The sequence below is a fragment of the Boleophthalmus pectinirostris genome, unplaced genomic scaffold (genome assembly GCF_026225935.1).
Source record: "Boleophthalmus pectinirostris isolate CB_2022bp ecotype Guang Dong unplaced genomic scaffold, ASM2622593v1 HiC_scaffold_20, whole genome shotgun sequence".
Classification (NCBI taxonomy): domain Eukaryota; kingdom Metazoa; phylum Chordata; class Actinopteri; order Gobiiformes; family Gobiidae; genus Boleophthalmus; species Boleophthalmus pectinirostris.
This window is the reverse complement of record NW_026571153.1, coordinates 9870682-9898315: the sequence shown is the minus strand read 5'-3', so window position 1 is coordinate 9898315 and position 27634 is coordinate 9870682. Positions and strand designations below refer to the sequence as shown.

General features: G+C 41.8%; 2 protein-coding genes across 6 annotated transcripts in view; one reads left to right on the top strand and one right to left on the bottom strand.

Annotated features, from left to right (window-relative positions):
* Window positions 1-1593: 1593 nt before the first annotated feature.
* On the top strand, window positions 1594-2937 carry LOC110170708 (histone H2A.Z). Its single transcript, XM_020936400.2, has 5 exons — window positions 1594-1701; window positions 1962-2039; window positions 2173-2286; window positions 2391-2520; window positions 2615-2937. The coding sequence occupies exons 1-5, from the start codon at window positions 1699-1701 to the stop codon at window positions 2674-2676; spliced, it is 387 nt and encodes a 128-aa protein (XP_020792059.1). The 5' UTR covers window positions 1594-1698; the 3' UTR covers window positions 2677-2937.
* Window positions 2938-13430: 10493 nt separating this feature from the next.
* mllt3 (MLLT3 super elongation complex subunit) overlaps window positions 13431-27634 on the bottom strand; it is a 34676-nt gene continuing 20472 nt past the window's right edge. The window contains exons 5-15 of one of the 5 annotated variants that reach the window (XM_020936404.2): window positions 27443-27481; window positions 26570-26704; window positions 23072-23620; window positions 18390-18459; window positions 18083-18136; window positions 17669-17834; window positions 17009-17105; window positions 16555-16623; window positions 16405-16476; window positions 14764-14936; window positions 13431-14683 (exon numbers count right to left, since the gene is read on the bottom strand). In XM_020936404.2, the coding sequence (XP_020792063.1) occupies window positions 14805-14936; window positions 16405-16476; window positions 16555-16623; window positions 17009-17105; window positions 17669-17834; window positions 18083-18136; window positions 18390-18459; window positions 23072-23620; window positions 26570-26704; window positions 27443-27481 (1383 nt within the window). In that variant the 3' untranslated portion in view covers window positions 13431-14683; window positions 14764-14804. Of the gene's footprint in view, window positions 14937-16404; window positions 16477-16554; window positions 16624-17008; window positions 17106-17668; window positions 17835-18082; window positions 18137-18389; window positions 18460-23071; window positions 23621-26569; window positions 26705-27442; window positions 27482-27634 lie in introns of all 5 variants that reach the window. The other 4 variants (XM_055156066.1, XM_055156065.1, XM_055156064.1 and 1 more) reach the window with 4 other exon arrangements.

Genomic DNA, 27634 nt, shown 5'->3' with positions numbered 1-27634 from the left:
ACAAGAGAAGAAACAGAGAATTGTACTTGAAGTTAAATAAAATCGAGGCAGCACAATTTGTGAGTTCAGTTTGTGATAATATGCTAAATAATACAGAATTGGCTGCCTCCTACACGTCCTCCTACAGCATAGCAGCGCATATCGTGGAAAGTTTTATATGTCTATACTGAACATTAGTGCCAGAAAACTACAAACTACATTCGCAACCACCATAGATTACTGAAACTGCAGCTGTTTGTCCAATGCACATTAATAAACCAAATCTTACATTTCATACTCTTTGTAATTTGGGCTTTTATTGATAGCCTACATCATTACTAATATGAACAGTGAGGGATTACACAGAGATTACCACATTATTGCTACAAGATTTTGATATTGTGTGGTAAAAAACAGTGAAATTTGATTAATTTTGTCTATGAAAAGAAAGTGTGTTTGGCTTTGGATTGGAACTTTGTCTCCAAGTTAAATTATTGCTGCTAAACCATGACAGATGGAGGAACTTTGAAGGCCAGATGAAAAGTACATGGTTTGTGGTCAGAGCCTGAGAGGTGATTGACAGAACCACAGTAGTAGTAAGAGTGATCGAGGTAGAGGTCAAAGAGAGAAAGAGGGAAAGAGAGAGAGAGTGAAGTGGTTCAAGGGAGGGATGCCTGAGAATGAGTGGTATGTGTGGAAACGTGACCAGCCCACCACCAACTGTGTGCTGTCTCAGAGCCACAGACAGGAGCCTGCTGGGGTATAAGAGCTAAATGCAGACAGTCTTATCCAAAACCTACAGGCAAAATAACAAGAAATATGATGAGTTTCTTTCCCTATTGTCCTTTTTTTCTTAAATAAATCATAATTGGAGCTAGGAAATTATGTCTATGTCAAGAAAGTTTAGTTTCTAGCAGGCCTAGGACTTCCTACAGTAGACCAACTGAGACAATAGCCCGCAGTAAAAAAAAAAAAAAAAACATCAACAAAGAAAACTGAAAATGTTCATCATATGGTGAACTAACTGGTGGATTGGTTCAAAAACATTTTTGTTGCGCTTATACACTGACTCCGTGTGGCCACAGGAGGAATTGCAGCCTCTTATTGCGCTCCTTTGTATGATATGCAGGGTCATATTTGTCATGTAATATAATATTGCATTTTGTCATGGTTCACAGAAAATAATATCTTATTCAACAATGAAGTCATACTGTCAATGGTCAAAATATCTCATTATATTCATCATATTGCCTACATTTACCTCACACATTATCAAAACGGGCTGCCCAGATATTAAATATCATGAGTAGCATGTCTGAATTTAATTTTACGCGAACTGTTATGCATTTAAAAGCTGTTATTGGTGTTGAAACACTACGCTTGCCCGTAACATCATGTAACCTAACCAGCAACAACACAACACAATGGAATCGCACGTTAAGCCGTAAAACTACATTACCCATGTGAGTTTGCGCGGGAGCTCAAAGCTTTTCCCGCAAAGTCACGTAATCAGTTGCTGATTGGTCGAAACCTCTGCCAAGACACTCAAGCCAAAGCGCGATTGGTTCGCGCTTTCTGTGAAGTTACCCGGATGCATACGGGTTATATATTGATCACAATTGAAGGCGGGGGTTGTAGTTCAAACCGACACTCGGTGCTCAACAGTAGGCTACATCAGGTTTTCGCTTCAGTGTCCATAACCCGCAGAAGATTTTAAACATGGTAAATCTTAACATATCTACTTTAACGCCCGTGTGTGTTGCTTTATGTGATGAAGTGAAATTGTTCGTTTTTTCCGCATCCGGTAGGTGTATGTAAATCGAGCTAACTGTTAGCCGTTAGCATTAGCTTTAGCATGCTAGGTCGTCGCTTTTGCGTTCACTTACGGAATCAGATGGGGCGGTAAAATTAATCCTGGCGGTTATTTGCTTATGTCTTAAAATCCAGACGTATTGCTCACTGCTTATTGTTACGTGTTACAGGCTGGTGGAAAGGCAGGCAAGGACTCCGGAAAGACCAAGACGAAGGCTATTTCGCGCTCACAGAGAGCAGGACTGCAGGTTTGTACAAGGTTTCATTCATTTCCCTGAGCTAGGCTATGCTAACATGGGCTAATGTTGTTTTTTTCGTGGCTATCAACGGGCCACTGTCTTTTATACAAGTCCAATATTTATAGATTCCTTTTTGTCGTAGTTTCCAGTGGGCCGTATCCACAGACATCTCAAGTCTAGGACCACAAGCCACGGCAGAGTGGGAGCCACTGCAGCCGTCTACAGCGCGGCTATTCTTGAGTACCTTACTGCCGAGGTAAACAATACATCTTCTGTTTTGGCCATTATTCCTCTCAGCCGCATGAATGGTTGCAGCTCGTGTAGATTTGATTTCTAATGTAGTGCATTTGGTGTTTGTAGGTGCTGGAATTGGCAGGAAATGCATCAAAGGATCTCAAAGTGAAGCGTATTACTCCACGCCACTTGCAGCTGGCCATTAGAGGAGATGAAGAGCTGGATTCCCTCATCAAAGCTACCATTGCTGGCGGAGGTAAGCAGTCGATTCTATTCAGCCCTAGACACGTCGTCTTTGAAATGTATAAAACTGAAACTTAGCCTGTATCCTCATCTGTTGTCTCTTTCAGGTGTCATTCCCCATATTCACAAGTCTCTGATTGGAAAGAAGGGCCAGCAGAAGACCGTATAACCTGAAGTGCTCTGAAGTTGTGCCATCTCAGGACGAAGTCTGCATCAATTGGTTAAATGTCTTAGTGTAGAACGCCTGTAGGGTTATTTGTATGGTTGAGCTTGCATTTACTCACCTGGGGTATTTTTTAAGAAGTGGCTTCAAAGAAGCTCATTTGTGTTTTTGCCTTTTGTTTGGTGCTACCATTGTGTTAACCTGCTTTTTGTGGCATTCCCATGTAAAGTGTCGTTTTAATAAAGCTCTTAACGGGCATTTGTTTCAGCCATGTTTAATTCCTTTCTATTTGATGCTTCACTATTTTGAGCTGTTGGGCAAATTAAGTACACTTGCAGGGTTTCCCCCGTTAAAATGACTGAACAGCTTGTGAGTAAGGACATAACTACAACATCAGATGTGCTGCAAGCCTCAAGATGGTATTTTTGCATGAACTGAAGCATGTTTATGTAAACTGACCATGGGAAACTATTGGACTGAATAAAGATGGACTCGCCTGGCGATAGTTGTTTTGGTTATTGCACTCAACCTGCTAAACTACATTCCTGATAATCATGTCTGTTCCATTACAACGTACAAGCTGTTTTTACACGATACAAAAGTAGATTCAAATGTATTCACCCTAATTTTGTCGTTTTCACCTCATTTCCAGTCATGTAGTTTCAATATGAAAATACACAACTGGAGTTTTGGTTCTTTCCAACAGAGGGCACAATAACACAGGCCTTCTCCCACTCTTGTCACAGCAAGAAAGGATATCTTTTCCTAAATGGGTTATTACATGCATTTTTAGCATATTATGGAAGAAAATATTTCTCCCCATTTCCATTACTTATTTCACAGTTAAATGCCCAGACACTGGCAATATGGGGCGTGTGTTCATGAGACTTTAAAATTATTATTTTTTTATTTTTTTTTTTTGGCAATTTGCAGTTTATAGTGAAATTTATGCTGCTGCATTGGTGACATTTCTAATAATTAAACTATCGTGTTTCCAGCAGCCTGGCTTGAGCGGGCGTCAGTGACGTGTCCAGTTTAATCAAACATGCAGGTGGCGGCTGTGGACAACACAAATGAGGACAAACAACACCGGAGACAGACTCTACAGCTTCACAAGAGAAGATAAGCTAATCTAATTATGAAACAAGCAAAGAAATAAACCCACAAGTCACGTAAAATAAAAGACTTACCTTAAAGGGCAATATGTAGGATAACTTTTCTTTAGTCCACTCCTGCCTCTGTCTCTGTGCAGATGTGTTTTGTTTGCGTGGGGTGTTAGGACATTAAATCTATCTTGAATTTATTCCACTAGGCTACAGGTGTGTTTATTATGGAAGAATACCTTGAAAAACATGCATTCTTATTGTGAACAAGGCTGGCTCTCCACATATCTGACTTGGTGGTATCAACTGTTTGTCTCCATGGAGATAGATCAAAATTATGCATTTATATAACTTATAGGGCAGGGGTGGGCAATTATTTTTCCAATGGGGGCCACATGAGAAACAGAAAATATTGTGGACACCTGGCCAAAATGCTTAACTCAATTCGGCATACTTTTAATTGCATTTCTTTATAAAAAGCAGTAAATATCATTGTTTTGACAAACTGGTAAGACTGGTAAGACTTATATTATGACAAAGCCATGAAAAAGTTAGGTTGCCTTATAAAAAAAAACACCTCTAAAATAAAAGCAATGCAGCTTTAGTCCATGCATGAGGAAAAATTATGAAATATATTTATTTTGTAATTCCAAATTATCTCAAATGGGCCGGTCAGAGTCAAACAAAATATGTGTCTAGTTCTGCTGCAGGGCTATTTATGACACCAAAAGTGCTTTACAGTGCATTTATTTAGTTCACTTTGTACTTGGTGGTGGTAAGATACTAATGTAGCCTCAGCTGCCCCAGAGCAGACCGACGGAAGTGGCTGCCAATCTATTCCGTCGGCCCTCCATTAACACTCCTGCACTCAGCACATTCTTTCTATGTGCGTGAAGTGCCAAGGACACAACCTCACTGTGTCACTTTGTATTTCCAAACAGTCTCCCATCCATAGCCTACTAACGAGGCCCAGCCTTGCCTCCAATCAAGCCTCTGACAAGCAAATATGCCCACAAAATAGGTTTAATGTCGTACTGTGGGACCTAGACAGAGCAATAACATCTTCGTGAACAGCAGAAAAGTTACATAGTGCACCTTTAAGACAACTATCTAGCCTATCGAGTGACAGTCGTTTTGAGAAACACACACAAAAAAAAAAAAAAATTTAATAAGTCACAAAATTGGCTCCATAAACACTTTCACAAATTACATTTTCTGATTTTTTTGCATCCAGCTGCTTTACTGTGTGTGTATCAGGCTCTGCAATCTCCTGGTAGCTTGACATGAAGATTTCCTTACAGTTTTAAGTCTGAATTATGCATTCTGATCATGTCTGTGCTTATAGTGACTTAACTACAATCCCAATCTCTTCGTTTCATACTGCTTAGCTGTGCTTCTAAGTAGCCATTTTAACAGGCTTTGTTTTCACTTTTGCCAGCAGATGGAGCCAAACCCTAAATCAAAGTGATCTCAGTGAAAGGAATGGGCTCAGTTATTTTCACTTTCAATGTAGACTCTTTTAATAAAGTAAGCATGTTTACATTGATAGCCTCATCTTAAAAAATTAAACTGCCAAAAGGAAGCTGTTTTATACTGTGCAGTCTTTAAACTATGCAGGATAATCAATTGGCCTAATTAGTCTCTGAGTCTTTAACAGTCCATATTGGTTTACATGGCTGTTTATGATTTATTTTGTAGTCCTCCTAAAAAGCGCAGTGGTAATGAGGCTTTTCCCCAGCTCCAGCCGCGCAGGCCGCCATTCAAGCATTAAGTCAATTAAGACTGGGCTTAGGGTGTGTGTTGGGGGTCCCGTTCATTTGGTTCTAATTAAAGCACAGGAAGTAGAGCCCGGTGCTCGCTCACCTCGCTCAAGGCTGACGCGGTGCTCACGGTACTGCTCTGGAAGCCATTTGCACATCTGGCCTCACTCCAGACATGATAGAAGCTCACATTTACCGGGTTTAGAACTTACAACAACACGTCAGCGCACATCAGATGAAGATTTACTGTCACACTCACGGTAATTTTTACAATCACAAGACTTGATGAAACTTCTCAGCCTACACTTTCATCCTGATTGCATGCCCTGTGCTCAAACCAAGGTAAGGTGGCAAATCTGGGTCTGTAAGCCAATTTGTAAATGTTTGTGAACTGGTTTTGTTGAGTTTTTGAGGACTAGACCTAGGCTATACAGCTCAGCATTGAATATCTAAAAGCAACAGTGCAAAATATCCATAGAGTTGCATTGTCTAAACCAAAGCTAAAACAAAATAGCAGTGGAGCAACCTGATTTAGCTGCTGGGTCACTCCTAAACTGATAAAAACAAGCAACTTTAGTGTCAGTATGAATGAATGCTACACTTTATAGGTTTATTTAGCAGCAACTTAGAGGAGCACTGTGTTTGGAAGTAACTGAATACATGTACTTAAAGGGACAGTCCGGAATTTTGGACATAGGGCCTCATTTCCTAGTGAGCCAAAGTGTTGGAGACGTGTGGAGACACTTTTTAAAATATTCCATCCAGTCCTTGTATTTGCAGAGGTCGCTGGTGCAACGGCCATAGTTATCCTGCCACTAAAAACAGTCTTACCCTCTCCACAAAACACCCGAAGCAAAACTATTATTGCACCAGACTGTTGATGTGAATATCTGTGTTGACAGAATAATTTTAGAAGTAAAACTAACCTTGCATTTGAAGGATTTATGTCTGTTGTACTTCCTAATAGAAAGCTTTGCAGCGGCGGACTGATGTATGAGAAAATAGTCCCTTAACATACGACAATTCATGCGATGCAAGGTTAGTTTTATTTCAAACATTATTCTATTAACACAGACATTTATTTCGACAGTCTGGTGTAATAATAGATTTGCTTTGGGTGTTTTGTGGAGTCAGTAAGACTGTTTTTAGTGGCAGGATAACTATGGCCATTGACATGCACTAGCCAAATACAAGGACTGGATGGAATATTTAAAAAAGTGTCTGCACACATCTCCAACACTCTGGCTCACTAGGAAATGAGGTCCTATGTCCAAAATTCTGAACTGTCCCTTTAAAGTAGGCCTATATATACTGAATATTAATGATGAGTAACTGTTAGAGTACAGTTACTTTCCTAAATTAAAAGGAAATAATTTGTGGAACTTCATCATTCAGTTTAGGCTTTGAACTGCCTTGTATTAGTGAAGGGAAAAAACCCCACAGCTCTTGCAGTGCATGCATGTGTAATATGTGTAATTTTTGTCTCTAATTAAACATGAACGAATGCATAAGACACAGTGCAGCAAAAATAAAGCTGTTTGTAATTACGTATCATGTTTTTTTTTACAGTCTAACATAGTGAAAGGCAATGTGAAAGTATTCTAAGTAAACAGTACTCTGATGGACCATGTATCAGAACACGTTACAAAATACATTTTCATTTGAGTATTCAGTATTCTGTTACTAAGTAAGCACATTTTCAAAGTTTTCTTCCCATCACTGGAGACGACACTACCCCAAGCATGAAGGAAAGGCTTATTTTGTTTCTAGCATACTACGTAGGTCTCCCTCAGCCACAGGTAACTTAAAGGTTTCTCTGTTTGACCCATAGACTGTATAAAGAAGTGGATTAAGTGAGTTTGACGTCAGCCAGTCAAATGAAGCTCAAGAGGCAACCCATTATAGGAACACTGGAGCCAATACAATACAAATTTATTTACAGACAAAAAAGCCAAATAAAAACACCAGGATCATGTAGAGTGGCTTAATATGAACATTTTAAGGCCAAAATGACAAAGCTCACTACATTAGTTACAGAGGCTACATTCAGACTGCAGGGCTTAATGCTCAATTCAGATTTTTTTGCAAGGTCGTTCACATTTCCAATTAAATGTGACTTGTTTGCGATCTCCAGTGTGAACTTTAAATGCCCCAAAAGTGTCCCACATGTGCAAATGCTGGTCTTGTCTCCCAAAATACGGTCCAGTTCTTCGCAAAATGGACAGATTACACGACCACAGCCCCTTTGTTTGTTTGTGTCTTTAGCCTCTTTGTATTTGGCTCGCAGGATCTTTATTTTTCATTGACACTGGAGCCCGGACCGCCTGTAGTTGCGCTCAGCTATTTCTTTGGCAATCACTTCAAAAACTGCCCGGTTCCGATAAGACCCCTCCAATTTGGCCTGAATACAGAGACCCCACCAAATATTAATAAACTCTCTAACCTCGCTTTCCCTCCATTGACGAGACTCCGAGCTTGACTTGTAGGTGGGATGAATGCGACCTGATCATTCAGACTAAAGTCGCATGACAAAAGATCGGATATGTATCGGTTTTAGGGGCACATATCCAAGTGGTCTGTGTCACATTTGAAAAAATTAAAGCTGTATCGTTCAGACTGTCATTAAAAGATCAGATACATGTCGCATAGGGGCAAAAAAATCGGATTTTAGTCACTTTAGGCAGTTTGAACGTAACCAGAGAAAGGGGCGACAATTTTTCAATGTAGAGTCAACTGGAGCCAGAGTCTATGGAGCTGGAAACATCCCCTTGCTCATTTCCTGCTTGCAGTGCTGCAGTTATTGGGTTAGCTAGGTGAATTTACATGTACAGTCTATGCTTTGACCCAAGGAACTGTGAGTAGCTGGCTGCATTTGCAACAACATCCAGCTGGTTCTCGCTCTAGACAGATCTATGTAATGAAGCGTCCATTTTGATGACACCATTTGGGAGGAGAGCGCGGCATAGGTGGGTTCAGGAGGTTCCTTGTCCTGGTTCACTCTGTGGTCGGGGGGGCGGCAGGTGGCCCAGAGGCGTTCAATAGCCAGTGGACATCACACATGGCTAACTTATCAGAACCGCCACAAAGAGGGCAGCCTGCCACACTCGCTGCTGTAATCTCTGCCAGTGATGAGACTTTGATTCAGACGCTTTCACAACATTTGTCCACAGTTTTTCCCCCTCTCCTTTCCTGTCCCGGGCCATTGTCTGAGCATGTACAGACGGGGTGGGCTGGCAGGGGTCATGGTTCGCCGGCCCGCCTAGATCCATCAAGAGGAACAAAGCAGGGGGAGAAGGAGCAGTGCCAAGTCCAACCCCCCTTTCCCCCCAAAATCAAAGAGCACGCAGGTCTGGGCTCGGGATTCGCTCCAAAAGGCTGGAGGTCTGAAGCGGGAGGGGAGGAGGGGGGCTGGGGCAACAATAATCAAATCCACCACTGGCTGGCGTTGACATATGGAACAAACTTGGACTTGACTTGAACTGAGCTTAACTTTGTGTATAGGGCAGCACATCGCGAGTGTAGAGACAACATTTAGACTGAAGTGTTTGTTTCAAAAAGCAAAACATCCAGATCCAAAAACGCACCCAAGATGAGTCATTAATTACATGGTGGTCATTGTCAAATTCAGTTTTCCAATTGAGTAGCTTACTGTGGAAAGTAACCACTAATGCCAATGCCCCATACCCACCCACTTAACATTAACATTTGTTGACTCAGATTAGTCTAACCCCACAAAAGAAAAATATAAATACAGCAAGTAACTCAATTTTAAAAGTGCACTATACCAGAGGTGGGGACTTGGACTCGAGTCAGAATTGAGTCACTATTTTTAGGACTTCAGACTTGACTTGATATTATGGACTAAGACTTGGGACTCGACTTCGACTTGAAGCTCAGTGACCTGGGACTTGACTCGGACTTTAGGCCTGTGACTTGAGAAGACTTGATGCTTCTCCTAAAAAAATATATGTTTTTAGAAAATACTTTTCTCTTTATAGTTGATAAATGCTGTGCTTAATTTTACATGAACAAACTGGAACATGTCTCTCCCACTTCTCTGTTTGGTACTTTGGATGTAACCGAAGTACTATGAAGTACTGTGATGTGGTATCCTCAAATGTACTACAGTAATATACAGAACAATACAGTAAAACAGAGGGAACTACAGAGGACATGATCCTTCCATTTCAGTGCAGACAAAATTACTGCATTTTTAAATCTTAATTCTTTCTGTTCTGACTGTAATGGTTTGCACTAAAATCTTGTCAAGATATTAAAAAAGGAAAAATAGCATTTCTACAACTCTTATGTAAATACTCATATATAAATATATTGTGACTTTTAGTACAATTTAGTTTAGAAGTCATATAAATTGCTAAAATCTAAGCTATATTTGGTGTTTTGGTTTAAAGATTTTAAATGACTTGAAGCTCAAAGCAGACAACTTAGACTTGACTTGGACTTATGGGCCAGTGACACAACTTGGACTTGCCTGTATTTGACTTGGGACTTGATTCGGACTTGAGGTCAAAGACTTGAGACTTGCAAAACAATGACTTGGTCCCACCTCTGCACTTCTTCATACTTCTCAGCTTGATCCCTGATTGTGGGAAAGATAAACTGGCGTGGGCAGAGCTGTGTTTTAGTTTTTGTTCCTTGAGTGATGCAGAAAAGAGGGAACCACTGTCTCCTCCTACCAGAAAATGTAAAATGTAGCATAACATTGTCTTATTCTGTTTTTTTTTTTTTGGATGGCTGTGTTTTTTCTACTTTAGCGGCTGGCATCTAAATGGAAGAGTGGCTGCTTCCCCCTCCTCTTACTTTGAAGTCTGCTTGCTTTTGTTCTTACATAACTTGATCTGATTTTTGAAAAGCCAATTTGTATGCATTCTGACTGGGGGGGCAAGGGTCCGTCCAGCCACCCACAATTCCATGGTGGAGCAGACAGGAAGGTCAACATGGCTGACCACAGGGGGGACAGGAGACAGCAGCCCGGACAAAAGCATATGATGTGCGTCTTTGGGTTATGGCAACAGGGCAAATTTGCTGACAATGGCGAAGTGGCCAGGGGGCTCAAATCTCTCAGCAAACATGGACTCCCAGATCTTTGGTGGTCTAATGCACTCACACTGGAATTAAGACCGAAAAGCGACAGATATGATAAATAAAAAAATCTAATAAAGCTGTAAGTTTTCTGGTGAAGGGTACGCTACCTGTTTGTCTTCATGGAGATTTGTTGCTTTGCCTAGAATGTTCCACATCAGATTTGTCATACATTTATTCATTTAATTTCTCGAAAAAGCACGCATTGTTATTGTGAGAAAAAAAACACCTTGGAACATTCCAGGGAAAGCAATAAGCAATAAGCAATATCTGAATAGCCTATTATGTTAAATCAAGATTTTCAATGTCCACACACCTTCTCCTGACTATTTTTTTTCTACCTTTTCTACCTTTTTGGACTATTTTCACCAAGAATCTCTGTGCTGCTATTTCAGCGTTTCATGATGCTCCCTTCCCTCCTTTTGCCATCAGAGGGCAACACAAACTGATTCTGTAAATTGTTTTAAGTTGTAAAAGTAAAAGCACAAACACAGAGGCAGCACTGACTCAATGCATATGCCCAGGCCCGTTGACAAAGATTTGGGACCCTGGGGCAAGAAGCCTCACATGGGACCCTCTTTAATATAAATTAATAGGGAGTGGGTCCAATTCTGGGCCCCTAAAACCCTAGGGCTGGGCCCCTTTGTCCCCCTGTCTACTGCCCTGCATACACCCAAAACCTAATGATTGGTGCTTTAATCCTAACCTCAGCCAAAGAATTCAATCATTTAGACTAGTGAGATTAAAGAGAGATCAGAAATGAAATGCAATGTAAAACAAACTGGAGGACAAATCAATATTGTGTTCCATGCTATAATGCAGACAGTTGACTGTTGCTACCCTGGGAGGCAGAAGCCAAGAAGGAAGATGATAAGTTCCACATAATGGTAATGGTTCCCAGACTTGAAGCAGGGCCAAGAAGCTCTCAAATTAACAAAACAACTGCCACCATGAGAATTATACACAAAAACATGATCTCATAATATCTAATCCTCCATTCATTCCTAGGGTGCATTAAATCAGCTGCATAAAATAACAATGTTTTTATGTCTTTGCTTATTAAGGCTAATCAAAGTTCAAGTGGATAACTCATATACAGCCTATAACAAAAATATACTGAAGTACTTATGGTGTTTGAACCAGTGACCTTGTGGTTGGGAAATTCATTTTTTCTCTTCTCACGTATGTCTTAAGTTACAATCCTATATTATGTATGTCTGCTTCAGTTTGTTCTCAGGTAGGACATGGAATGCAAGTTTGGAAGTCCTGCCTTGCACAGCTTTTTGACTTGGACCCGGCCTCACTGGGGAGAGGGGAGTTACTTGGCCTCCTGCCAAGGTGACAATCAATGTCTCTGTGTCTCTTCGGCGGGAGCTTATTTGGACGCTCTCCCCCCTTTTTATTGGAGGAAATGCTCTTTGGGAGCTCAAACAGGATGTCCCGCTGGCTGGCCTGGTCTCTGAACCATTTCTGTACCCCCCCTTCATCTCTATTCTTCCCCTGCGCCCCCTCCCCTACCCCAGACCCATTCTCTCACAAGAAAATGGCTCAAATTAATCCAGACTTCCAAGCAGCCACTTTTCTCTTTCTTGTCTCCATTTAGTTTGGAGAGTTGTGGAATGTAGCTGCTTGTACATGAGAGCCTGAAGAATACTAGACCACTAATATCGACTATAGGCCTAGTAATTGGTCTTCTAGCTTGAGTAAAGTTGGAGTACATGTTGGATATTTCTTTTTGCAATACAATGTTTTCCCCTGTGTATGTTTGTAAAGTATTTCAATACAATTCTGGAAGTTTTACCATTGTTTAAGGAACTTGTATTCTTGCTTAAAAAAGTGGCTTAGATTGGTGGTGATCATGGCACATTTGCAAGTCTGAAGTGAAATGAGAACGCTGAAGAAGACATTGGGTTTCACTGCTTAGTCAACAATAACAAGGCAATGAATCATGTACCACTCCAGTCTGTGGCTGTTGATGTGATTCCAATGCTCTGAATATGTCTAGTGTACTGTTCAGTTCACATCATAGTGTTGGTAACATGGCTACTGTTGCGGTCAACTTTTTAAATGTAAAAAGACTGATCTTTCTGCACACATATCTAAAAACACCACACTTATCTGACACGAGACGTCTAAAGGACTTTGGAAAGTCGGGTCAATCGAGTATCTTATTATATGAACATGGCTGCAGAGCTGGAGCCAAGGTTGTACAATGTCCTGGAACGATCTCATTTTGAGGCTCTTAGCTTATTTAATATCTATAGATTATTCCACATGGTAAAGGACATTATGACTAATTAAGAGGTGACTTTTCAAAGTAGTGAAAGTCACACTGTTCATTTTTGGATAGAGCCGAATTACAAGTATTTAGAAGGTGGAGTCTGGTTACATCTTGGTTAGATTCATGATAGGCGCCAATGGAAGCATGTGGGATCCCTCTTGAAAAAAACATACAAGAAAATAGATGTGAAATAGATGGGGAAACTGGAGGGCGTCCAAATCTCATCAGACCACCCACTTAGGCAGCAGCACATGCACCGCACATCATCCTGAGCATCTCACAGGCCAATGGAGAAGAGACATTGAGATGGTGATAGCATTAACACAGGATAAAGACTACAACAGTGTTATGCCTTCTTTAAGTGGCCACTTACTTGAGGTTTTCTTGGTTGCAACTTGTGGCCATTTGTCAAGTAGCTACTCAAAGTGCAACATATGGAAGGTTCTTTTATGAAATAAATGCACAAATCCAAGTTCAGATTGAAGTAAAATAAGATAACTGGCACAGTTGTGGACATCATACAGAATATTTATTGTTTGGCCTCTAAATACACAAGAAATGAGACACACACGAGGGACTGAACCTCTGTCCCAAATGAACCCATATTCAGAAACGAACACTTTTGTAATGGCTGAAAATAAATAACAGTGTTTTTTTTCTTTTGTAACGGAACAGTAACAAATGTTTTTGTTGTAAAGTAAAACATTTGTGAAGTCCTAAACAAGGACAAGGTTTGATTGAACAGATAAAGCTGCTGGTGAATTCAGTATTCCATCATCTGTTTCTTCTGAAGCAAACAGAGCTTGTGGTAGTGTATGAAATGCATTATCATTTTTGTTCAGGTGATGGAAATTGAGGCATTAATTTTAAAATGAAAACAAAATTGCTCAACAAGAACAAAATTTAGATTTTAATTGTGGCAAAGTTTTTTAAATCTAGATTTCTAAATTTAGCATAAGTATGCAAGATGTTTTAAATTGTGTGACTGAAAATTCTATGGTTTCGAGACATATACAGGTATGTATTTTACATCAATCTATTGCATATAAATCAGATTATCTTTGTAGAACTGACAATACATTTTGTGTTGTTTGTGACCATTAGTCATTATTTTTATATTTGCAAAACTAGACATCAGTGAATTAACAAGGTGCTTCAAATTTGTTCCAAACTTAAATTGCATATTTAGGAACAAAACAATAATTTATCATCAATTCGACTCTTATTTGGGGTTTTGTGTAGTGCTGCTGTGTAGTGTGTGGTTGGTTCCTACTGGACAGATTAGTGGAGTATAGAGGTCATGTGATGGATTTTTTCTACAAAAAAAAACATCACTTTTTAAGACGAGCCCCAAGTGCTTAGACAATGTCTCATTTGCAATTTTTCCTTTTGCCATTTCAAACACACACAGCTGCAAATTAAATTCAATAAATAAGACCCACAATGTTGTAAAGCGATGTTGACCATGCATCCGTCACAAAGAACACAAAGCAAAAACATGGTAACAATATGCACATTCATGGGGAGCATAGGCCCCTGGTTTGTCAAGTAAAGAGTTCAAGGCTTTCCAGGTGATCTCCTGATCCACAGGGCTGTTCTACACAGGCCCTGCTTCTGGAGTGGACCCTCCTCAGAGGGTCCGGTCCATGGCCACAGGGGGCAGTATGTCCCCAATGGTTCCAGAATGTCGTGTGTGTGTGGAGACAGGGGCAGCCAGCTGCTCTGCATCAGGACCCCAGGCCCCTAGGCCCTCAGGACCTTAGGCCCTCAAGACCCCAGGACCCCAGGCCCTCAGGACCCCAGGCCCTCAGGACCCCAGGCCCTCAGGACCCCAGGCCCTCAGGACCCCAGGACCCCAGGACCCCAGGCCCTCAGGACCCCAGGCCCTCAGGACAGTCCTGATGTGTCCAGGTAGCTCTGCAGCTTCCGCACCGTGCTACGGTCCAGGGAGCACAGGTCAAAGTCAAATGTAGTGTTTGTGATATGAAAGTGTCCCGTCTCCTCTATCAGGTTCACTATCTGAAACATACACAAAAAAACCCACACATTACTCATTGTACTTTCATTGAAGCTTTGTTCTAAATATTATACTGTATACATGCATGGCAGCTGTGAGAAAGGTTTGAAGTCTTTTGAATACCATCTCTGAGGTGTTTCCTATTAATAAGTTCAGTACAGTTTGTCAATAAGTCAGCTTCTAAGAGCTCCTAAGACAAAACAAAGTCGTCACAGTGGTAGGGGAGGAGTGTAGTTCAGATGTAACCTACATGAGGACATGCTGTGTGCATTAGCCTGCTCCCTGTAGTAAACACAGTGCCAGTTTGTGGTCCGGGCTGGTGCGGAGCCCGGCCTTAATCATTCCCATCTCTTTGAGCAGGAAGTGGGGCTGCTGGCGGAGCTGAGATGTCCCTGATTACTGCGCCTTGTGTATAGGATGCAGTTGTGGATGGACTTGGAGCCAGCGCTCTTGTCAGGAGAGCGAGGCAAGAGTTGGCAGCCTGAGCTGGCGGCTCTGTTAATGCCGTCATCTGATAGCCTCAGAGAAAATAAGCAAGAAACAGGCAAGCTCTGGTGGAAGCAGGTTAACCAAATCATTTATAGCTTCCAGATGAAGCAGTAGATTACAAAGGATCTGTAACATATCACACTCCACTGTTTAATGCAGAGTTTAGCTGGAGAAGGCACACAGGGACAGAGTGCTGACAGCAGCCAAAACTCAATCATATTACAACATTACAAGTTGACAGCAGAACAGAAGAGCAGAATTTCCTGTTATACTCGGGCTGTTTACTTGCAATGATTCATTTCACAGTTGAAAACTTTTTAAATGTTATACTGTTTGTGGTCCTTAAGATAATATAATAAGGCTCCTGAGCTCATTGACAATAACACAGCCCAGACTTTGCTGGACAGGACAAAGTATGATGCAGTGATGGCAATCAAACCCAGCTGCAAACGACTCAAAACATTAAGTAGCTGCCTGAGATGGGCTTCAGATATTTTCACTGTTCAATACAGGACTGAGGAATAACTCAAGTGTGCATTACTCCCGTGAACACTTGATTTTGCTTGACCATATTCTACAATTACAAGCAGAGAATTCATGACAAGAATGATTAGAATAACAAATTGATATTTTCTTTCTTGGCTAAACATTCCAGTGCCTGTCTGTATTCTGTATCCTTAGACTCTCTCACACACAGTGGATAATATTTGGTCCTGATTCAGGCTGATAATTAAACAGTGAGTTTTTCCTCATGAACAATGATTTAGCAGAGAGAGGTACAGCCAGGTCTGTGTTCCAGGCTGCTGCTGCTACTCATGCTAATGTTGTGGTGACAGCGCGTTCATCAGCGCCGGCAGCCCTACACATTTACATATCCACACGCCCACCTTTTTACATTCTGCTCAGAGGGACACAGGGAGCCAGGCAAATGAGGCTGTTTAAATGTGTGCATGTTTAAAGGTTACACTATGGCGCACTCACCTGTTGGAGAATGTGGCCTTCTCTCAGTGTCATGAGTCGCTTGTGGAGCTCCACCAGCTCGTCCAGGTAAGCCTGGCAAACGCAGCACACTGTCGTCATTAAAATGCTCAGGTCACACAGTGCAACACAAACAGGCAGAAGAATGTGTACCTTGTCACACTCCAGGCTTTTGCTCTTGTCCTGCCTGCTCTGTTTGTTGGGGCTTTTCACCTCCAGGATCTGCACACAAGCACATGCAGTATTAATGACTCATGCCTCAAAAATAGTTTACTCTGTGGCTGGCTCTGTAATGGGAAAGAATCCTATTTCTTATTTTAAATAGGAGCATGAAAATACATTCTTATTTTTGCACAGATTAATTATTCCAATCGCCTTTAGGCCATCTCTTTATCTATTGTTAATTGTTAAAAAATCTCCAAAATGCTACTTGTCTTTATTCTCCCCTGCTTAAACGCAGCGCATTCATTATAAATCCATCAACTCAATACACCATTATGCTAAATTATGCTATCATGCGCTTGTTTATCCAAAAACATTATGCCAGTGCATTATGCGAGGCGCTTGCTTCTCCAAACACATAAAAGAGACATGTATAAGCAGGTACCTGGTTAGTAGTAGTCTTGAGAAGGGGCGGGGCTTCGTGGCGCGAGGGTGGCGAGGGGGAGGAACTGTCACTCTCGCTGCCATCACTCAGACTGACCCTGAGAGAGAGAGAGAGAGAGAGAGACATAAGAGAGTGGGAGAGAGGCTGTTATGTCTGTGTTAGGGCAGGTGCTGACATGGGGAGGAAACCCAAGGCGTCGCAGTGATGACAGGAGCTCTCCGATCTCATGTAGCTGCTCACTGTCATTCACGTCACGGACGCAAAGTGAAAAGACAGTCCAATGTTATATTTCACTGTGTATTGATCATTTTGGGAAGTTTGAATTTAGCAAATGTAATGACTAAAACACTATCATTATATTTACAATTCATTATTACATTATAATTTCATATCAATCACAGCAATTTACAAAAAGCTAGATTTTCCTCTTTGTTGCGAGGGGAGGCAGACAGATCTACCTCTAAAGCCTAGAGCAACTTCAACGTGAGGAGTGGAAGTGGAACTTAGAGCTATAATTTAAACAGCCTGAAACAAGTAAGTACAAATTATATAAGCCATCGTTAAGCAGTCTGAGCTATTTTAATTATCATCAAAGCAGCTCTACCGCATGGCCTTCTTACTACAGAAATAAAAGCATATTCAGAATGATGAGACTGTTACCTGCGCTGGTGATGGTGTGAGTGGTGGAGATGATGATGATGATGGTGGTGGTGGGTGTGCGCTGGTCGATCCAGGTCCGAGTCCAGGTCCTGGTCTTCATCCTCCTCAGATTCTTCATCCTCATCTGAGTGAAGGTCCTGCATGACGGACTGCAGAGGGCCCAGCACTGAACACAGAAAACACATAATTTTCACTATTTAGATTAAAAATGAAGACATATTTCAGTGCAGATCCATTTCAAAACACTAAGAATAAACCATCATAAAGAATGAAGAGTGCGATCAGTGCAATCTGACAGCCCATGGCCCTGGCCCATAGAAAAATGTGATGTTTGTGATGTTCAGGTGCATTTATGCAGAAGCTATGGTGACATGCACATGACAGTGGACAGGTGGGGCCTCACAGGTGGGTTACCTGTGTGGGTGGGGGCAGGGACAGACACCTTTTTCCTGATGATCACGTCCACCACTGTATTCAGAGAACAGTCACACACAAGACATCAGCATCTACAGCCCGTGTCTGATATATAGCGGTTTAGATTTATTCAAATGACACAGCGCTATCTGAATGGAGTAAATATCAGATGTATTAGTCTTCAGGTTGCATCATTACTCATTAATTACTTGTTTTAAGTCACTGTGAAAGTGAGAGCAGAGATTGGTACCGTCCTCCTGAGCTCTTGGCTGTAATGTGATCGACAGCACATGTAGCAGGTAGTTACCTTGTCGCTTGTGGTGTGTTGGAGCGAAGCCTGAACTGGAGCTGGAGCTGGCAGGGCTGGGCTGCTCCGACTGTCAACAAGATGAAAAAAACAAAACAACTGTTAACAAACATAAACTTTGAATCAAACTGACAGGAGCAGCTTTTAAAACAAGAGCCAGGAGCCAAGACATTTGAAGTAGAATTTCCAGGACTTTTCCAAGTGTGTGTGAGCTCTGAATGAGTGGTCTGTGGAGGCGCTGAGAGCTTGTGCGTCTAAAGAAAACATCCAGGCCTGGGTTACTGCTGCTGGGCCCGGGGTTTATATCCCTCTTCATAAATCACCCAGGCTAATGACCAGCCACACACGAGCCTGCAAACTGCACTGCACCGCCTCTACACACAACATACAGTCAAAATACCAAGCCACAATATACAGGCTAGTGGGACTTTAACTACATTCAAGGACCATGCGTGTAATGCCTCTGCCTAGGCCTAATCCAGAAGCAACTGGTAAAATGTGCTGTTATTCAGAAACTAAATTATTGTGTAGACAACTACAACCAGTGAATCTGATTGCAGAAAGACCTATTTTGCATGCTCCCTCAAAGCATGGAAATAAATTTAGTTTGTTTCACAATGTGTGGCTTTTCTGTCAGAAATGACTAACAGAGGTTTTCAGTAATCAAACTATTTATTGGGATTGAGGCACCACAGACATTCAATTTGTCACTGTTTATTTTGTGTCATCTCACCACTTTAGCACTCAAGCTAACATTTCATGTTAGCGCCTCATAAAGTACTCACCCTGGCAGCGGAACCAGTGTGCACAGATGTGAAAGTCCAGCTTGCTGCAGCTTGGGACTCAGCACTTGTGCTTGTGAGTGGCACCAACACAATCAATGGACACACTTGGCCCAATATGCTGAGCAGTGTCCAGCTGGCCGTCTCACGCCACTCTTATCACGAAGCTTGTGATGCACAACTCAGGAAATATCTGTCATTATTGTCATTATACCACCAACCGCCAAGCAAGAATGGGAGCTAGCCACTGAATTACTACAGCGTTGTAAGCCAAAACATGTGAAAGAATGATTACATTGCACACAAAAGCACAGGACAGTATATACTAGTACAAATTCATTGCTTTTCGTTTATAGACACACAGTGGAATCACACCAAGCATTCACCAATCTATAGACTTTTGAGTAAGTTCTACTTAATGGGCACTACTACAAATGTCACTGTAGGAGTCTGAGGTTTCTCCTACGGCCACAGGCAGAAACCATGTGTGAGGCAGAGCTATGAGAGGAAACACTTCTTAGACAATGCTCTGTCTCACATATGACAGAGCTGGTCTGTGTGTGCAGCTCCGACAGTGTGTTGTGTTCACATGTCCCACAAGCACTGCGCCACTCTGAGCCAGTTTAAAACAGCCTCTGCTCATGACTGACCTCTGGATAAATGTGTCCTCTTCATGTAAGAGAGGTGACATAATGACATGAGATTTAAAATGGAGTCTGCTCTGTAGCTCAGCCTGGCTCCTCCTTAGACTCCTCAAGCTCTGACACTCTGCACCATTTATGAGGCGTACACATGGAAACGGCTGATGGAGCATCAGGGTGAGTCAGCAGCCCATCAGGGACACCACATGTAGGACAAACACCAGCCTCTGTTTGAAGTGACCGGACAGAGATTTGTTATTATAGTTTTCATTATGAAGCACTTGTCCATTATCATAAAGCTTTCCTGTTCTGCATGGATTTCTGTGTCCAATAAGGAAGCAGCAGCTGTGAAATTGGAAAAAGCTACACAACCAGAAGAGAAGAGCCAGGATATGTATGCTGTTTACACCATGGTTACACACTAGTGGTTTGAACCATACGCATTGTGGCTTGCTCCTTTTAGGAACCAAAAAGAAGAAGCTCACTCAGGCAGACCTCATGCATTATGTCTTCTATCAAACAAGAACAAATCTAATCAAGCCAAGAATTAGTTTGTGTTGCAGAGCAGCTTTCCCTAGTTAACATTTTTTAAGAAATAAAAAACACTTTCTTAAAACACATTAGACAAGAAGCTAACCATGCACTGGTGCTCTTCTAAAATCTGAAATCCTGATTAGGGAAGCTTCAGTGCTGGCAGTGTAACATCAATCCAAATGATCTGATCTTATGATAGTACTGCTGCAGTAAACACCATGTTAGCGCGCCCTGATTGGCTGAAGACGGATGAGAAAGAGCAGAGTGACAAAAGGCAGAGGCTTGAATAGTTGTTGCGTCCTGCCAACAAACAGCACACAGCTGGTGTGGAGTTTTACGGGACAGCTCCTTCTCACAGTCATAAATCTGAGCGCGCTCCTTTTTAGGGCTTTTGTCCACCACAACTCAAAGCCACCAAAGCCGCTCTCTTTAAAGGCCATAAATAACAGTTAGCCATGGCATCTGACTCTTTCCCCCCTTACTCTTGGCACGACCTGGACAACCAGAGAAACGCAGCAAACAAGACCATTTGATCGGCCTGTCTAATCCAACAAGCGCTGAATAAACAAAACAACTGTAATGGGAATTAAGACGCTTTTGACGCTGACACTGTGGGCGCGCTACAACAAAGGACTCCCTTGTATCAGAGGCTGTACAGTAAAGACCTATTCAAGTTAACACAACACTTCAAAGTCTAACAAACAAATGTATGTTTTTTCATTATATAACATTTAAAAGTTGGGAAATAAGTCATTTCTAATGGACAGTGGCATAGACACAAGAATACAATATCTCACAAATGTAATAGCATATAACCCTCTGCATTCTCAACTGCTTCAATCAAAATCATGTGTGGAGTTCAGCTGCAGGAAAGATGATGACTTCAATGTGAACAGAGCCATTTGTAAAGAGACAGACAGATCAGGTATTTCTTTGTCCATCAGTAACGATTCAAGATGCAGACATTTTGAGCCTGTGATAAAAAAAAATAAAACTTTTGAGTTTTGAGTTTTAAGAAATTGTTGTCACCAAAAACTAAAAAAGAAAAGACATTTAAAATGATACAGTAATATAGTCCACAGAAATAAACCCACAACACCAAGCAGAAGTTGAATGCTTAGCATGTATGTACAGTAACTGTTCCTCACTAAAATATTGATCCGCAATATCCCAGGATTTCCAGAACTTATGGGGACCCAGAGCGTGTTCTTCCTGCCAACATGGCCGCCTGATCTGCCCGCGTGTCATCACCTCGTCCACATTTCCTGCTCGGTTGTGCTGCTGCTCCATCAAACACACGCTCCTCTGCCTCGGGCCACCGGGGTTGCTGGCGTGGAGAGAGCTGGACACCTGGCATTTGTCACCCCACATCCCCTTTTACAACCGGCTTGACCCCCCCACATCCCCCCGAACCACCAAGCTCTGTGTGGGAAAAGTTAAAAGGCAGCGCAGACAAAATACAGGTTTGCCCAACGCTAAGTAATAAGTCCCTGTGCTAAACAAGCTGCTAGTATACAAAGAACCGCACTTCACACGAGCGTCGCCCAATAGAAACCAAAACAAGCTGGAATAAAAGAAAACTCCTCGGAGCTCTGGGATTTAGACTTCTTTCCACAAATGCAACCGTTTTGCCTTCATTGAAAAGGCTAAAAGGATTAAAGGGGAGCGCCGTGCTATTCAGGGCCACGTCTCTCCTTTCTACTCAGGTGTTGTAAAACCATAAATCTTTCTAGGCCACTATTTGGCTTTTAAACAGCCCTTCTTTATGGGGAGGTCCCTCTGAAATGTCTGAGGACCAAGGCAACCCAGTCCAAAGTTAGTCTATTGATAAGAAGAAATGAAAATGGCGGCTTTGAGCAAACTAGAAAGCCATACTCGGAATCCAGTTACAGGACGTCATCTTGTAAATTCTTATGCTGAAATGATTGCTGGTTTTATTGGTTCCCCGCCTCCTCTTCCAATCCCCCTGAGCTGGACGCCCGGAACCTCACGGACCACCCTTTAAGATGCTCCTTTCCCTGATGGTCAGTGGGGTTTATAGGCCTACCGTGCAGACCAAGGCCACCAACAAATCCCAAAAAGCCTTGAAACAGTGACGATGGTACATTCTTGTTATAACCCGGAGCTGGTGAGGTCACACAGCTGCTGCCTAAAACCTCATGATGACAGAAGATTGCAGTGCAAATGGAATATGTCCGACACTAAAAATGCACTAAGGGTTCAAGTGATAGTTTGGGTTTAGTCAAGAGGCTGTATGAGAGAGCAGTAAACTTCTAATATTCATTAAAACAGGATGAGGTATTGGCAAAAGTTCTGTTAGGATCTTGAGTCGCACAAAAACAACCATGTAAACAAACAGAGAATCATTAAAACAATCCAGCCACTCCTAAAAGTTTAGCTAACTCACTCCATACATTCTCCTTTCTGCTATTGTGCATACAGAACCATATGATTTTAATTAAATGAGTCCACTATATTTGTTTTTCATGGACTAAACGAGCACAAATGAGAAAATAAATGTAATGTGTGTGCTTGTGGTGAGTGAAAAAACATTCAAATGCAAATGAGAAAACCATACAGTAGATTTTGTGCCTCCTAAATACAAAATAGTTTACCGAGCCGGGAGAGAAAGCCAAGAACATTGAAATAATATGAATGCAAATTATCCAATCTGACCCAAAATGAGGACAAGAAAACAGAAAACAATTTAACATAATGTACTCACATCAGACTTGGCTGAGTGGTCGTCCATGTCTGAATCGTTAGGGTCGACTAGTTCCTGAAATGGAGGCAGAGTCGATCCTTTCCGGCGCTCGGCCTCCTCCAGCTCTGGTCGCGTTTTACTTGCTCGTATATGTGAGCGCTCCTTTAAAAGTTTCTTGTCTAAATGTTGAGTGTCTGAGGACTGCTTCCCCGAGGAGTCCACAAATCCCTTTTTGTGTTTTTTGGTGATGTGATCGTCAGCGTCATGGCCTGAGTGGCGCTTGTTGGGCCCTGTCCCGTGCGTGCCTTCAGTCCGGTGGTCCTTGGATATAGATTTGGGTTCCTTGAAGCCCATCTTAGGGTTTCCGTCCCTAAGCGGCTGGTTCTCTTTGGGTTTTCTGGCAGGTTCTTTGGGGCCCGAGTCTCTGAAGGCACTTTTGGACTCTTTCAAGTCTTTGGGAGGCTTGTCTTTGTGGTCCTTGGAGGGCTTATGGATTTTGGAGAAGCTGCTGCTGTTAGTGCTGGTGGTCGTGGCTGTAGTAAGGAGCGCACTGCTTCCTTTGGATCCATCCTGTGGAGGCAGGAACACAACATATATTACATGATTTAAACAAAGGGACTAACATAAACAGATGTCGCAGTTTGTTTTTCTCATTGTCAGTTTTCAGTTTTGATGCTGAAACATATTAGTGAAGCATCTAAAACATGGCAACTGTGGCAAAAGATGTAAAGCAGCAGCTCTGCCATGCTTGGTTGTTTTTTTTTTCCTGGCTACACATTGAGCGCACAAATAATGACATTGCAAACAAGTAGAAGCAAGATCCTGAAAAGGTTCAGTCCAACAGTAAGGTGCTGAAGCAGGTTTTAGCAACAAAGAAAAAAGTGGAGCTGAAAAGATTACTGGAGAGAAAGGGGGAAATCCAGCTTTAGGTCAGTGGGCAAGCATAAAGGTGAGGGTGCAATTAGCCACTGTGAGACTCTCCCTTTTGGATCCACAGAGCAAAGAAAGTGTTCCACCAGCTCTCATTCCAACTCTCTGATGCTGTGTTGACATTTGGCTTTGAGTACAGCTCTGTGGCGGCAAACAACGCCAGTAGAAGCAGCCACATCAGAGATTAATCCTCTTCCTTTTATACAAGCAAAATGTCCATAGCACCCCATGGTTTAGCATTACAGACAGTGAAAAGGGCCCAGAATCAAAATCCGCCTCTTATTTCTGCATGTATGGGCTTAAAGAGCAAACTCAGGACTTCTTTTGAGCGAGAGGGAGCCGCTGGGAGAAAAGAGGAAATGCACCGGGGGCCGTTTGTCCCGGGGTCTCACCTCCAGCCTTTTGTCAATATTTCATCAATGCACTAAAGCCATTACAGCGTCTAGACAGGAGTGTGTGTTACCAGAGCGGACGGCCACCTCCACAGCTCTTTCATTTGCTTTATCAGCCGCTGACCCTGCGACCTGCAGGATGTAAAACTGCCGGCTCAGTTTAAGAGGCTAGCATGCCTTCCACAGCAGTAAAGGCTGTGCCCACATTAAAAAAAAAAAAAAAAAAGTCAGTTTACTGCCAGGGTCTAACTAGCACCGAGCTCATCAGAGGGGTCCAGTCATTACAGCAGAGCGTCAGTAGGTAGTTACAGTTTATGGACCCTTAGGAAGATCAGAACAGGGTGACACCATAGCTTCCTCCACTTGGGGATAAAGCTGCAGGCTTGAACTTCAACCAACAATACAAAAAATAGTGAATAGGAATGTAACAATAATCGAAATATTGTGATATCGTATCATCAAAGTTCTCACAATAATATTGTGGACCATCACAATATATCAAATTTCAAGTCTCTTTGCTTAATTTAAGAGTTATGGTGCAGCAATAGCTAAAAAAAAAAATCAGAGGGAACTACATAGACCATGATCCTTTGCTCCGTTTAAGTGTAGACTACAAGAAGAAATAACAGTTATAAGCACTTTTACATCTTTGTTCTTTGGATTAAGTCTTATCAAAGCATTTTAAGAGATGTGATGTATATTGTGAAAATATTGTGTAAATATCTTAAAAGATTTGGATACTGTTACATCCCTAATCATGAGCCTCCCCACCATATCGTGAGCTTTCCCAGGATATTGCAATAAATATTGTACCGTGAGGTTCATACCATGACGATATCATATCGTGAGACTTGGATATCATTACTAGCCTGATTCATCTGCCAACTTCACTTCGTAGAAACCATCTGACCTCAGGGTTAGAATTTGTTTGTTCGATGGTAAGCAGGTAGGTAAGCAGGTACTTTTTTTATTTAACCAATTGCTACTATTTGGTTGTGACATAAGTAATGCACCGCTAACGGGGCTAACTGGTATATTAAGCTTTTCCCAGATGCTGTAGGAAGAAGGGTGTCTTTCCCCTTGATGAAAATCTAAGATTCTCTTTATTCCGGCTTTAAATCCTTGATCTCAGGAATTGTTGGAACAATATAGTGTATAATTTCAATATAGTGTAGTAGTAGTAGTATAGTATATAATTTCACCTATATTTCCATGCTCTCCACTTACAATGGTGGATTTATGATAGAGGAACAGTATAACACTAATTTTGTTAAGTAAATACAGTAAGAAAATTAGACTTGGTGCCCAGGCGAGTTAATAAAATAGAATTATTATATGTTATATATGAGATATAACATTAGTTTTGATTCTCCGTACCACTCCAGGACTGCAGCCAACACGCAGAACTGTTTAATGCCAGCATATTTCCTTGACACCTAAAGATATACATTTATACGGTATGCTGATGGTTCTAATATAAATACTTTTCCTCACAAATTGAGCTGTACAGTATTTTAGCATGCGAGCGGGAGTGTGCAGATATGAATAAGACTTATGACAGCAGTTAGTTGTATTAGTTATCCTGATTATAAACAAGAGTGACGACAGCCTGCAGTAGAGAGTGAGTGGGTGCATGTGCGTGACCCCCTGCTCCTCGGGTAATTCATCACACAGTGTTTAGACTGGAAAGGGATTCCATGTGAAGCGGGCCCCTCCAAACCTACCTCTTAAATGACACCATTTTCAGCCACTAAAAATAACTTAATGGAAACAACATGGCACGTTATTGAAGCGCAGCGTGATTTAGGACATAATGGCTGGAGAGATCTTCACTCATTTTTCCTTCAGATTTGTATAGGATTTCTTTGGCATTGAGGTCGGACGGGTCAGGAAAAGCTAAACTTATACATCTCTGGGCCAGTGGCTTTGACAGAGATTCACAGCAGGACTCACAGTAAGCACTCATGTCTGAACGCCGGCCAAGATATAGTTTTTGCTGGAACTGAAGTTGAATGCTTTTGAAAATCTGGGGAGTTTAAATCGCTTCGGACGTCTTTGAACCTGCCAAGTATGCGAGGATTAGGGCCGGGAGACTTTGAAGGGGTGAAGAGTTTCAGGAAGGTGGGGCGAGCACGAGCAGCAGTCCACTACCTAGCTCTGGGCACTACCTGGGAAAGAAAAACAAAAAGAAAAAGACCTTTGACGGGTGGAAGCTTTTGCTCTTCTTGGGGTCGGAGGTGAAGGAAGAGGAGGTCAGGGAGCTGTTGGGGAGAGTGGGCAGCTTGAGGTGCTGTCCGAACAAGGACGTAGAGCCTTCCTGCATCACCATCACCTGAGAGGAGAGAAGGATTGTTATGACAAGCTCGGCTTGGTGAAAAATGTCTGTACTGCAGTGGAAAAAGTACGACTCAATATTAATGTGATATGCCAGGAAGTGGGGTTCAGACAGTGTATGGAACGAGGACAAGTTTAGGAAAACATTTGAGTGTTCATTTGAGCCAGCAAACACATTTTGAACACCTTCAACATGCATTTTTCCGATTGGGAGTGTAATGCTCCTTTTCCTGTTGTTTTTGACATGTCTTTCCTATTAACTGAAAAGTATCAGAAGAAATTTGGCCAATGTTTTGGCACAACTATCAGAAAAAGCCTATTTTTTCCAGTAGAAAGATTTATAGTTTACAATATGTAAGAAAGTTGTCTTGATATAACACAGGTCCTTCTGTCTGAATGACAAATGACCTTCCTATTCATTAGGTGTGTCTTTCACATTTGTGTTTATTAAAGGAATTCAAATACAAATCATAGCAATCATTTCTACAGTCCACTTCTATTATGAACATGGTAGCTGTAAGAATTGGAAGAATGACTTGATCCTTGGTGTGCAGTGAGCAGTGAGTGTGGGCACAGACACATTCAGAGGCTGTTTTTGTTGGAGAATGTCGTGGCCATTACAAAGTGGTGACAGCTGCTTCAGTGAGAAGCCGAGGTGAGACTCTGCTACAGCTGGGTTTGGAACTGGATCTGAATTTGTTTCTGTTTTTCTTCAAGGAGTTGACGGAAAACTTACTTTTGAATCCTCTGAACTTCTCTTGTGAGGATCCCGCTGCTGCAGAAGACAAACAAAAAGATACGATTACTACAGGCATCACAATATTATGATGACACACTGATATCAAACATGGAAGTGAACTGGTTAAGATATAAAATACTGTAGATGAATATCTTTAGTCTCTACCCTTGTTATTTATCTCCATGGTAA

Coding starts and splice junctions, on each gene's coding strand:
- LOC110170708 (XM_020936400.2), top strand. Junction 2,287..2,390: donor TTGAGTACCTTACTGCCGAG/GTAAACAATACA, acceptor TGGTGTTTGTAG/GTGCTGGAATTGGCAGGAAA. Junction 2,521..2,614: donor AGCTACCATTGCTGGCGGAG/GTAAGCAGTCGA, acceptor TGTCTCTTTCAG/GTGTCATTCCCCATATTCAC.